Source organism: Schistocerca gregaria, chromosome 4, assembly GCF_023897955.1.
Source record: "Schistocerca gregaria isolate iqSchGreg1 chromosome 4, iqSchGreg1.2, whole genome shotgun sequence".
NCBI lineage: Eukaryota > Metazoa > Arthropoda > Insecta > Orthoptera > Acrididae > Schistocerca > Schistocerca gregaria.
Genome location: NC_064923.1, coordinates 765,898,653 through 765,911,305, shown reverse-complemented (window position 1 = coordinate 765,911,305; position 12,653 = coordinate 765,898,653). Strand labels below are relative to the sequence as shown.

Below are 12,653 nucleotides of genomic sequence, written 5' to 3'. Positions count from 1 at the left end.
CCTAATGGCGGTGGGGTGTGTAGTGTCTGTTGTGACAGGTTTGCTAAAGTCACCTATGGTTAAGCCGGATCACCAACATTGTTGTTTGTTTTCCAACAATTTGTGTTTGTATCACATTTCAACACATGGTGTCGTCCTGCAAATGGTGGCTGTTGGGCAGATTTCACTGTGTCTGTGTGTAGCATCATGTGAGTACATGTGGCCAGGCTTTTATGAATAAAAATTCATTCTGTCATGTGATGAGAGAGGGAAGGTGCACAGATGCAGGACTAAGTCTGGTACATCCTAGTCTGTGGGGACTGTTTCATGCACTACAAATACAGCAGGTAGAGTGAGGGGCTTACCATATAGTATTTCAGTGAGTGATGCATCCAGATCATCTTTATGTGCTGGGAGTGCCACCACCCACAATTATTGAGTGGCACATGATAGCAACTTTCATCATCTGATCACACCACTCCATGAAGCCACTGGATTGGGATGGTAGGTCATTGTGTGGAACTGTTGGTGTCTGCATAGGTGGCATAAGTCATCGAAAAGCTGGGATTCAAACTGCCAACCCTATACCAATGTTAAGGAGGCTGGGCAGCCTAATCTGGCAATCCAACTGTTGACGAAAGTTTTTGTTACTATCTCTGCTGATATGTCAGAAATGGGCATGGCCTCCATCCATCATATCATGCGATCTATCATTGACAGGATGTAACAGTAACCTTGTGATCCAGGAAATGGTCCTACAATGTCAATGTGGACATGTTGGGACCGCCCCTTTGGAATCAGGAATTTACCAAAGGGGGCCTGTGCATGGTGGCCTGGTTTTGCCTGCTGGCGCAGAATTCAAGTCCTGGCCCACATGCCGCAATCCTTTTTAATGGTAGTGCAGACAAATGATTCCATGATGAGACATATGGTGGGGCACATGACTGTATGTGCAAGGTTGTGGAGAAGGCCATAATTTGACCTGTGATATAGCTCTGGGATGACTGGTCATACCCGTTATTCGAAACATCACACCAAACTTGATTGGTGGCACTAGATAGCATGCATTGTTGCAACTGGAGTCTAGGTGTCTGGTTTGTTAGACAAGTTGTGAAGATTGGCATCTGTTGCTTGTGCATCTATGATCCTATCGAAGTCCAGCTGAGTGGAGATAGCTGTGATACGGAAAAGATAATCTGCCACAATATTATTGGTACCTTTAACATATCGCATGTTGATAGTGAACTCCTAATGTGCTCGCAGCACTGTCTGGATTTCTCTGGCAGTTTTGGGAGCCGAAGTGTCCATAGCACACTATCAGGTCAATTAGAACTCGCAGGCAGCACCAGAGTGAAGACAGCATGCAGTAGCCGAAAATAGTCTCATTGATGATGAGATGTAACTGCTGCTCATGGCAGTTTTGAATTAGTGAAAAGCCAGAACATCCAAAAGCAAGTTGCAAATAAGATCTGAGGTTAGTTAAGAAGAGTGTCAAACTTCCCAATGATGCCACAATAGTTTCAGATGGTGGTGGACAGCATTATGGCCATCAGTGGTTTGATGAATGGCTACACTTGTGAATGAAGTTCCGGGGCTGACACAGTAGGTACAACTTTCCCAATGTCAGATGTCTGAGACAATGGAAAATGTATGTGAGAGTGTTCATGGGGTCTTGGCACTGAAAAGAAGGAAGGTGTGACCCATTTATTATACAGCAGCACTGTCTGTGTGTCATGGAGTTTCTGTGGATGTGCAGCCAATTGTGACATCACTGATGTGGGTGGGACATCACTCAAACCAGGAAGCAGCGGCATCTGACTTCACTGAGGTGTAGTCATGAAAAATGCATTCACAGAGTCCATAGTTGGTTTTCATGTTGGGTGCATGTGATGCAAATGCAAAGCACAATGCTGGACCAGAAGCGAGTCAGTTGTGATGCCTGACATGGCTGTGATATGAGTGATGTCATAGTCTGCCTCACAGAACTCACATTTATTCCCAACGGTCAGAACAAGACTTGGAAAATCAGAATAGACAGGTACTGAAAGGTGATGAAAAAACTTGAGCCCGCAGTCAGTCGACAGATGGATGATGAATACACAATGATGGAGTGGTATGGTGCTGAGCATAGTTGTTGAACCTTAATGGCACTGTGGGAGGTCTCCATATGGTTCAGGTCGTTAACGTGGGTATCATCACACTCATAATCACTAGCACTGGAACATGCGATGTTTTATCCTGAGCAAAAGTCAGAGGCCTTAGATCACTATTTGCTATGGAGGCTGGTGGCCATTCTTTATTGTGATTCTCTGCTGCACTTTTGTCTGAAGTACCAGGAATAGACCCACTTGGTGTCGAATCTGAAAAGCTCGTTGTGAAGTCACTTGGTACGTTCGACACTCGTTGTGGCACAGTTCGCTGCTTGATTATCATTGGGGATGTGAGGCTGGTCCAAAACTGGCAAACAATGTGTCACTGTCATTCAGCATTGTAGTATCGTCCTAACCTTGGCAGATATTCAGTGATTTTGCAGATGGAATATTTGTGGAATTCATGAGTATTTTTGACAGATGTTGTCAACATTGTCAAAGAAACTCACAATAGTTTCAGATGGTGGTGGACAGCATTATGGCCATCAGTGGTTTGATGAATGGCTACACTTGTGAATGAAGTACCGGGGCTGACACAGTAGATACAACTTTCCCAATGTCAGATGTCTGAGACAACGGAAAATGTATGTGAGATTGTTCATGGGGTCTTGGCACTGTAAAGAAGGAAGGTGTGACCCATTTATTATACAGCAGCACTGTCTGTGTGTCATGGAGTTTGTGTGGATGTGCAGCCAATTGTGACATCACTGATGTGGGTGGGACATCACTCAAACCAGGAAGCAGCGGCATCTGACTTCACTGAGGTGTAGTCATGAAAAATGCATTCACAGAGTCCATAGTTGGTTTTCATGTTGGGTGCATGTGATGCAAATGCAAAGCACAATGCTGGACCAGAAGCGAGTCAGTTTGACTTGGTGTTGAATCTGAAAAGCTCGTTGTGAAGTCACTTGGTACGTTCGACACTCGTTGTGGCACAGTTCGCTGCTTGATTATCATTGGGGATGTGAGGCTGGTCCAAAACTGGCAAACAATGAAGTCATTGTCACTGTCATTCAGCATTGTAGTATCGTCCAAGCCTTGGCAGATATTCAGCGAATTTTGCAGATGGAATATTTGTGGAATTCATGAGTATTTTTGACAGATGTTGTCAACATTGTCAAAGAAACAGTGTGGTTGAACCATTTGTAATGGCAGCATTCTTGATGACATAATCAAAGCAGCAGGTTTTCGACTCAGCAGCAAAATCATTGTGTGACGCAGAAATTCAGGGTCACCACTGTGGGAAATCGTGTACATGTGGCGTGATAGCAGAATAGTGACACAGCATGGAGGTACGGTTTCCTCACTGTTTATTAATAAGCACAGTATAAATGACTCATGCAATCTTATGAGCATACAGAGCACACTAACTCCCACTGCCTCACAGGGCAGCAGTCATCCTTTTACCTAGTCAGAGATGTTACGCCACCATGGACTCATACCAAGTAGAATGTACGGGGAATGTTGAATGTTATGTGAAGAAGGGAAATATGAATGGTCACAGGTTTGTTTGAACAATTGGAGAATATCATGAAATGCTATAAATTCTAAACTGGCAGATACTTGAGAATATACCATGAAAATTTGCTCACAAAGTTTCAAGAACCAGTATTAAGTGAAGAATCTTAGTAATATACTATAGCTCTCCACATGTTGCTCATGTATGGATCATGAAAACAAGATCAATATGGCTTCAAATTAAGAAGAATTAAAGTGTGTGCACAGGCATTTAAGCAGTTATTCTTCCCTGCACTCCATACAAAAATTGAAGGGGAAGAAATGCCAATATATGCTACAAAAGGAAAGTACCCTCTTCCATACACTTCACACTAGTATTCAGAGTACAGACCTAGATGTAGATGTAGGTGCATCATTTTACCACTGAAACTGCACCTGCCCAGTGGATATGATCCATTTTATGCATGTCTCCTGTACACACACAAATTAAAAGTCTCCTGCAGCAGTTCCTGTCTGTATGTTTGGGCTAATCTCAGGAACCACTGTAGGGATTTCAGTATGGTTTTCGCTGATATACAGACATATTATTTATTATTTCTCCAAGTCAGTAACAATTACAACACATGATGATTACTATTAAAAACAAATGAAAGCAAGAATTATCAAGCTACATTACTGTTGACTAAAAGTCTTGCCACTTCATTTGTGTTCAAATTTGCAAGCAGAGGAAATGCAAAATGCAAGACATTGTTGACAATCCAGTAGATGTTTCATCATCCATGTTTATATGCAGTAAAAGTTAATGGTATCCATAGATAGGGATCAATAATTGGCCCCTTCTTCTTTATATGTTACGTCAATGACTTCCCAAAGATAGTAAAAAATGATACCTTCATTACAATGTATGCAGATGATATTTCAGGCCTTTGTTGGGGAAATGATATTCTTAATTGCGGCATAGAGGTAAAAAAGTGTATAGACATTGCAAAGGAAAAGTTTAAAATGACAGTCTGAAAGTCAACTTACAAAAAACAAATATAATCCCCTTCAATGTTGGTGATTTGCAAACTTGTATTGATTCTCAAGATAGCAATATCGTAGGGCAAATCTGCAGGGAGTGTAAATTCCTAGGTATATGCATAAATAGCAAACTACTATGGACACAACAAATTGACAACATATGTGCAAGGCTATCATCTAGCCCGTATGTTTTAAGAAGAATAGCTCCATATGTCCATACTCAAACAATGAGGATGATGTATTTTGGTTTAATACATCCATTTCTAGCATATGGTCTTGCACTGTGGGGTGGGGCTTCCAAAACTCATGTAGACCAAGTATTTAAACTCCAGAAAAGAGCTTTGAGAATATTAGGCAAATAAGATGCTCGAACATCATGTAAGGAATTGTTTATAGAATTTAAAATTCTGACTATCTATTCAATGTATATGTTTGAAACAATAGTATTAACTGCAGAAGATACGAAATATACCTGTCGTAATGCAGAAATTCATGATCACAATACTAGACAAGTACAAAATTACCACATGATACACAGAAGACTGAAAAAACTGCAAACATCCACATATTAATGGAGCAAAATACTTCAGTGCACTGCTAAATGAACTGAAGGTAATAACTGGAGAGACAAACATCTAAAATCATGCCTCATTGAGGAGTGTTTCTATAGCCTACTGTAGAAACTAAAATCTAAAGTATTATTATGCAAATAATTTGTACTACATTCTTAAGTTCCTATTATAAAGTAAAATTAGATTGTATACTGTTGTATTGTACTACCAATAGCTATGCATGTAATTACATGTTTCACGCAAATAAATTACAAATTACAAATACCATTTCTGAAAATAACATTTGGCTCTTCCAACTTCAGAACTAAGATGGCTGAGTGACCTGTGGATCTCCACACAATCCAGTTCTGTTCATGCCCCAGCAGTAGGCTTTCTGAGAGGAGAGTCCAGGAAGAGTTATTGTTAAGTCTAGAAATCTACAATTGTATCTACATCTACATCCATACTCCGCAAGCCACCTGACGGTGTGTGGCGGAGGGTACCCTGAGTACCTCTATCGGTTCTCCCTTCTATTCCAGTCTCGTATTGTATGTGGAAAGAAGGATTGTCGGTATGCTTCTGTGTGGGCTCTAATCTCTCTGATTTTATCCTCATGGTCTCTTCGCGAGATATACGTAGGAGGGAGCAATATACTGCTTGACTCTTCGGTGAAGGTATGTTCTCGAAACTTTAACAAAAGCCCGTACCGAGCTACTGTGCGTCTCTCCTACAGAGTCTTCCACTGGAGTTTATCTATCATCTCCGTAACGCTTTCGCGATTACTAAATGATCCTGTAATGAAGCGCGCTGCTCTCCGTTGGATCTTCTCTATCACTTGTATCAATCCCATCTGGTGCGGATCCCACACTGCTGAGCAGTATTCAAGCAGTGAGCGAACAAGCATACTGTAACCTACTTCCTTTGTTGTCGGATTGCATTTCCTTAGGATTCTTCCAATGAATCTCAATCTGGCATCTGCTTTACCGATGATCAACTTTATATGATCATTCCCTTTTAAATCACTCATAATGCGTACTCCCAGATAATTTATGGAATTAACTGCTTCCAGTTGCTGACCTGCTATTTTGTAGCTAAATGATAAGGGACCTATCTTTCTATGTATTCGCATCACATTACACTTGTCTACATTGAGATTCAATTGCCATTCCGTGCACCATGTGTCAATTCGCTGCAGATCCTCCTGCATTTCAGTACAATTTTCCATTGTTGCAACCTCTCGATACACCACAGCATCATCTGCAAAAAGCCTCAGTGAACTTCCGATGTCATCCACCAGGTCATTTATGTATATTGTGAATAGCAATGGTCCTATGACACTCCCCTGCGGCACACCTGAAATCACTCTTACTTCGGAAGACTTCTCTCCATTGAGAATGACAAGCTGCGTTCTGTTATCTAGGAACTCCTCAATCCAATCACACAATTGATCTGATAGTCTGTATGCTCTTACCTTGTTCGTTAAACGACTGTGGGGAACTGTGTCAAACGCCTTGCGGAAGTCAAGAAACACGGCATCTACCTGTGAACCCGTGTCTAAGGCCCTCTGAGTCTCGTGGACGAATAGCGCGAGCTGGGTTTCACACGACCGTCTTTTTCGAAACCCATGCTGATTCCTACAGAGTAGATTTCTAGTCTCCAGAAAAGACATTATACTCGAACATAATACGTGTTCCAAAATTCTACAACTGATCGATGTTACAGATATAGGTCTATAGTTCTGCACATCTGTTCGACGTCCCTTCTTGAAAACGGGGATGAACTGTGCCCTTTTCCAATCCTTTGCAACGCTTCGCTCTTCTAGAGACCTACAGTATACCGCTGCAAGAAGGGGGGCAAGTTCCTTCACGTACTCTGTGTAAAATCGAACTGGTATCCCATCAGGACCAGGGGCCTTTCCTCTTTTGAGCGATTTTAATTGTTTCTCTATCCCTCTGTCGTCTATTTCGATATCTACCATTTTGTCAACTGTACGACAATCTAGAGAAGGAAGCACAGTGCAGTCTTCCTCTGTGAAACAACTTTGGAAGAAGACATTTAGTATTTCAGCCTTTAGTCTGTCATTCTATGTTTCAGTACCATTTTGGTCACAGAGTTTCTGGACATTTTGTTTTGATCCACCTACCGCTTTGACATAGGACCAAAATTTCTTAGTATTTTCTGCCAAGTCAGTACATAGAACTTTCCTTTCGAATTCATTGAAAGCCTCTCGCATAGCCCTCCTCACACTACATTTTGCTTCACGTAATTTTTGTTTGTCTGCAAGGCTTTGGCTATGTTTGTGTTTGTTGTGAAGTTCCCTTTGCTTCCGCAGCAGTTTTCTAACTCGGTTGTTGTACCACAGTGGCTCTTTCCCATCTCTTACGATCTTGCTAGGCACATACTCATCTAACGCATATTGTACGATGGTTTTGTACTTTGTCCACTGATCCTCAACACTATCTGTACTTGAGACAAAACTTTTGTGTTGAGCTGTCAGGTACTCTGTAATCTGCTTTTTGTGACTTTTGCTAAACAGAAAAATCTTCCTACCTTTTTTAATATTTCTATTTATGGTTGAAATCATCGATGCAGTAACCGCTTAATGATCACTGATTCCCTGTTCTGCGTTAACTGATTCAAATAGTTCAGGTCTGTTTGTCACCAGAAGGTCTAATATGTTATCGCCACGAGTCGGTTCTCTGTTTAACTGCTCAAGGTAGTTTTCAGATAAAGCACTTAAAAATATTTCACTGGATTCTTTGTCGCTGCCACCCGTTATGAATGTTTGAGTCTCCCATTCTATAACTGGCAAATTAAAATCTCCACCCAGAACTATAACATGGTGGGGAAATCTACTCGAAATATTTTCCAAATTATTCTTCAGGTGCTAAGCCACAACAGCTGCTGATCCCGGGGGCCTATAGAGACATTCCTTGCTGTAGCTGCTGCTCTTTGCAAAACTGGAGTGGTCTCCAGGAAATTTCTCCTGGACCTCAATCTTTTTGTTCTCTCTGTGTTGGCAACTATTTCACAACAAATATATGCGGCAGCTATGTGTATAGTTTATAAATAATTCTTACAACCTGCTGAATTATGATGGATTAAAGTCTCATACCACTGTGAAAATGATGCCATTATCATCTACTGGTGGACAGCAGAATGCATTGGAATCATCTCTGCAGGTATAAGACTGCAAGACTGCAGCAGCATGCCTGTACAAGCTAACGCAAAATTCTTAAACAATCTGTGATGCAGGACGAATCAGGTATTAATGTTTAAGAGGTATGAAGGGAAATGAAGGTAAAGGTCGCACAGAAAATGCAGCTCACACCAAACTGGTGTTGAAATCAGGTGGTCAGCAAGTGGCTGTAGCTCACTCTGAACACCATTGTGGTCAGGTTTTAATTTTAACTGTCTGCAGTGTCCTGTAAACAACCACTTAAAAATGGCTATGCCAGATAAATTGCCTGGCCATGGATACATAGCGTTGCTCATGTGAATCCAGTGTGGCGTGCTATTTAAGAAATAAAGCAAAGTAATTCTTGAATGATAAGTTTAACTACTGTAATGTGCTTTTTTTGATACTGCTCTCCACTCTGAGGCTATTCACTATACTTATCATCACAGTTTATGCAATTTATTCAGCTTAATGTGAAATCTAAACTATACAGCCGGCCGGAATGGCCAAGCGGTTCTAAGCGCTACAGTCTGGAACCACGCGACTGCTACGGTCGCAGGTTCGAATCCTGCCTCAGGCATGGATGTGTGTGATGGCCTTAGGTTAGTTAGGTTTAAGTAGTTCTAGGGGACTTATGACCTCAGCAGTTGAGTCCCATAGTGCTCAGAGCCATTTGAACTAAACTATAAATCTCACTGATATTTATCAATTTACTAGAAGAACCCATATTAATTAGTCAAGGATTTCTTGATTGACATCTTATATTAAAGCTAGGAAACAACTGCCACTAAATGAACATTTAACATCTATTGTTAGAAGAATAGAAGCAGGAAATTCTTCAACACCAAGTTCCAGTTGCGGAAATGAAAACTCCAAATGTGCCAAATGCACTTTCTGACCATCAAATTGTGACAAAAAGCTGTAAAAACATGAAACTTTCTGGTAGATTAAAACTGTATGCTGGACCAAGAGTCCAAGTTGTGACCTTTGCCTTTCATGGGCAAGAGCTCTACTGACAAGTAAAGGTATTGCATTTGAATCTCAGACTGGTACACAGTTTTAAAGTGCCAAGAAGATTCAGTGCACACTCCACCACAAAGTGAAAATCTCATTCTCTGAAAAACATGTTTGTAAATCTCATATTAAAAACCACTGCCCAAATTGTGAAATGTAGTAAGTTGTCTGTACTGATTTTTGGCTGAGCCAGCTATGAATTTAGAAATTACAGCTAGTGTAGTTTTCCCTGTTAATAACAATTTATTTTTTGTTCAATTTCAAAAGAACTGTACAAAAAATATTTTATTACTTCACAGATATGACTTAAAGCTTCCAATGCTCTAATATTTATTTCATGGCAACTAATACCCTGTTCATTTTTAATATAGGAAACTGAGATTTTACAAGTTATTGTTATTAATTTAATTGACAATTTTCTGGAGAGATAGGGCTTTCCATTTAGTGAATGACAATTTTTATATGACTGCTTGCTTATAATACTGAAAATTTATTTATTTTGTTGCAAACTTAACCTAAAATCAAAATTACAAAAACTGAATATTTTATTAGTATTATATTCTTAATAGCAGTTGGATCATTATGATTTGAAATAGCATGTCTTGACTTGACTAGAAGAAGGGATCGGTTAGTAGGACATGTTTTGAGGCATCAAGGGATCACAAATTTAGCATTGGAGGGAAGCGTGGAGGGTAAAAATCGTAGAGGGAGACCAAGAGATGAATACACTAAGCAGATTCAGAAGGATGTAGGTTGCAGTAGGTACTGGGAGATGAAGAAGCTTGCACAGGATAGAGTAGCATGGAGAGCTGCATCAAACCAGTCTCAGGACTGAAGACAACAACAACAACAACATGTCTGTATTGCTTTCTTAAGGAAAGGAACAGGCTTAATGACAGTTACTATAACTTTTTTAAATTTTTATTTATTTTCAAGGAGGCAAAAATAATGAAAACTCTTTTCTCTGTAAATAACTGCAAATAAAAGTGCTTAATTGTGAAGGTTTTCAAGCATGTTTTATAAATAACATGTGTGAAGGAGAATTGAAATTTAGATAGCTTTGAAATAATCGAATAATTTAAGAAAGATTTGAGAATTGTACGAAAGAATTAAAAGGACAAGATGATAGCTGTGGCGCAGGCCAGTCAGCAAGGCAAATGTATTAGAAAACAGCTTCCAAACTTAAAAAACAAAATGTTGCATCCAACAAAATTTAAAAATTTTGAAGACAAAAAGAAGCTATAACACTCACCAATACTCCTATTTGGCCTTAGCTTTGGAATTATTTATCGTCCTACTGGCCAATACCTTGTGCATTCTCAAGTGAACAACAAATTAACAAACAGAAATCAATTTCTAGTAAAATAACTTTAAAGTGACAATGTTTCAAAATTTTCTGCTGATGAGTATAGATCCCCATACTTGCAGTTATTCTGTAAAAAATGAAAACTAGTCTTCTCATTTTTCTGCAGGATTCTAAAATAGATATTTTTATCAAATTAAAATTTGACTATAAGCAAGACATCTGAAAACAAGTGAAATATTGAATTGTACATAAATTTCAGGTAAACTGTACAAATGAGTACTGGTATTTTTTGCAATTCAAGTAATTCATTTCAGGTGGGCTCTATAAATTACAATACATGAACCCCAGCAAGATGCATGTACACAATTACAACATGTGTTTTGTTGCTTAGTTTTTTCTCTCTGTTTTGTGTCATTTCATACATAAAATTGGTGCTGGAATGTTGTTACCTGTAACTACAGTCCTTGCGTAGATTTGGTACTATCTTCTCAGTTATTTGTTTGAAAAGTTTCATCTGTCGACATAAAGTTCCTATAATTTCTAAATAATTCTTTCTTTCTTTTTCAAATTCATTTTGAAGGTCTTTGTTTTCTGATTCAAGAGTGTTAAGCTAGAATAAAAATATTTAACAAATAATTAACATTTACAGTTTAATTGTTAATATATGGACCTAATCTGCATCCACACTTCAACTGTTATTTTAACACTGAAAGCATAAAACTGATATAATTGTTACATACCCTCAATTTATCCTTCAGAAATCTTTGTCTTAAACTCAATTCTCGATCATTATCTGAGTCCTGCAAATGAACACACATTACTAGCATTTTGAAATAGCTCAGTCCTCTACATGTTTACAGCCTACAATATCTGTCTATTACCTCCCTTTTTGCCATGACTTTGGAATTACTTATCCTACTACACTATATACAAAGTGATTAAAGGATAATCTTATGGTTTTTGAGGTATACCTGTATTAATAATTTTAAGTTTAAAGTCTCATTACTATCAAAAACCCTGAACCCGTTACTAAAATATTCTACTTTTGAAATAATACAAGCATTAAAGATTCTGCGAAGCTCAACCCAATAAGGTCATGAATACTACAAAGATACTAATAGTCTTATTAAATGATCAATATAATGACAATATTTGAAATGTTGATGTGTTTACAAAATAGTATCATCAAAATCAATGTATTCCTGCAGCCAAGCAGAAATGTGCACTGATTATAAGGATGTTGTTTTACGTTGGGAAGAACAAACTTGTTATAAACTACTACAATAATAATAATAATAATAATAATAGCTTTATTCAACATCGAATGGTACACTGCACATGTACAAAGAAACAGTAATGATTAAAGTTATTTGTACAATATGCAAGACACATTCTTCTGAATACGTCATTAATTTACAACAAAATTACAATAAGATGTTTACTGATTTCTATTCACATAATTTCACAAAGCATTTGTTGTAACCTAGGTAATCCTTATTATGTGTTGGTTGTCTTGATTTCATATAGTGGCTAAAAGATACCACCAATTCTGTGTATAATATTCTACTTCAAACTGTAGGTATCTTCCATTATTCTTTTCTATGAAATAGCTCTCAGCAGATTTAAGTGACTATAAATGTTTATTGTCGATACAAGTACAAACATGTCTCAAACAGAGACTATACTCAAACTGAAACCAAGCCTTTTCCATAATTTCAAATGTTACATATTGATTGACATTGTTATCTTTGCTGTCCATGACACAGAGTACTCTGAGATCCTTTTTGGCACATGGTACAGCATTGGTAGCTCCATGCAACACCTACTGTGACATTGGGGTGTCTGCTGATGAAATCCATCTGCCACACGCCATCCAGGAAGTACCACAAACAAAATAATTGAATACAAAACAAATATCTGAATATATACAAGATATTATTTACATATAACATATTTATGTACTATATAATTTTCATAAAAATTATAATAAAATTAAT

General features: G+C 38.5%; 1 protein-coding gene across 5 annotated transcripts in view; it reads right to left on the bottom strand.

Moving 5' to 3' along the window:
• LOC126365817 (osmotic avoidance abnormal protein 3-like) overlaps positions 1-12,653 on the bottom strand; it is a 333,344-nt gene that overhangs the window by 27,628 nt on the left and 293,063 nt on the right. For all 5 annotated transcript variants that reach the window (XM_050008409.1, XM_050008410.1, XM_050008411.1 and 2 more), the window contains 2 exons: positions 11,397-11,456; positions 11,106-11,266 (listed from right to left, as the gene is read on the bottom strand). In XM_050008409.1, coding sequence (XP_049864366.1) covers positions 11,106-11,266; positions 11,397-11,456 — 221 coding nt within the window. The remainder of the gene's footprint in view (positions 1-11,105; positions 11,267-11,396; positions 11,457-12,653) is intronic.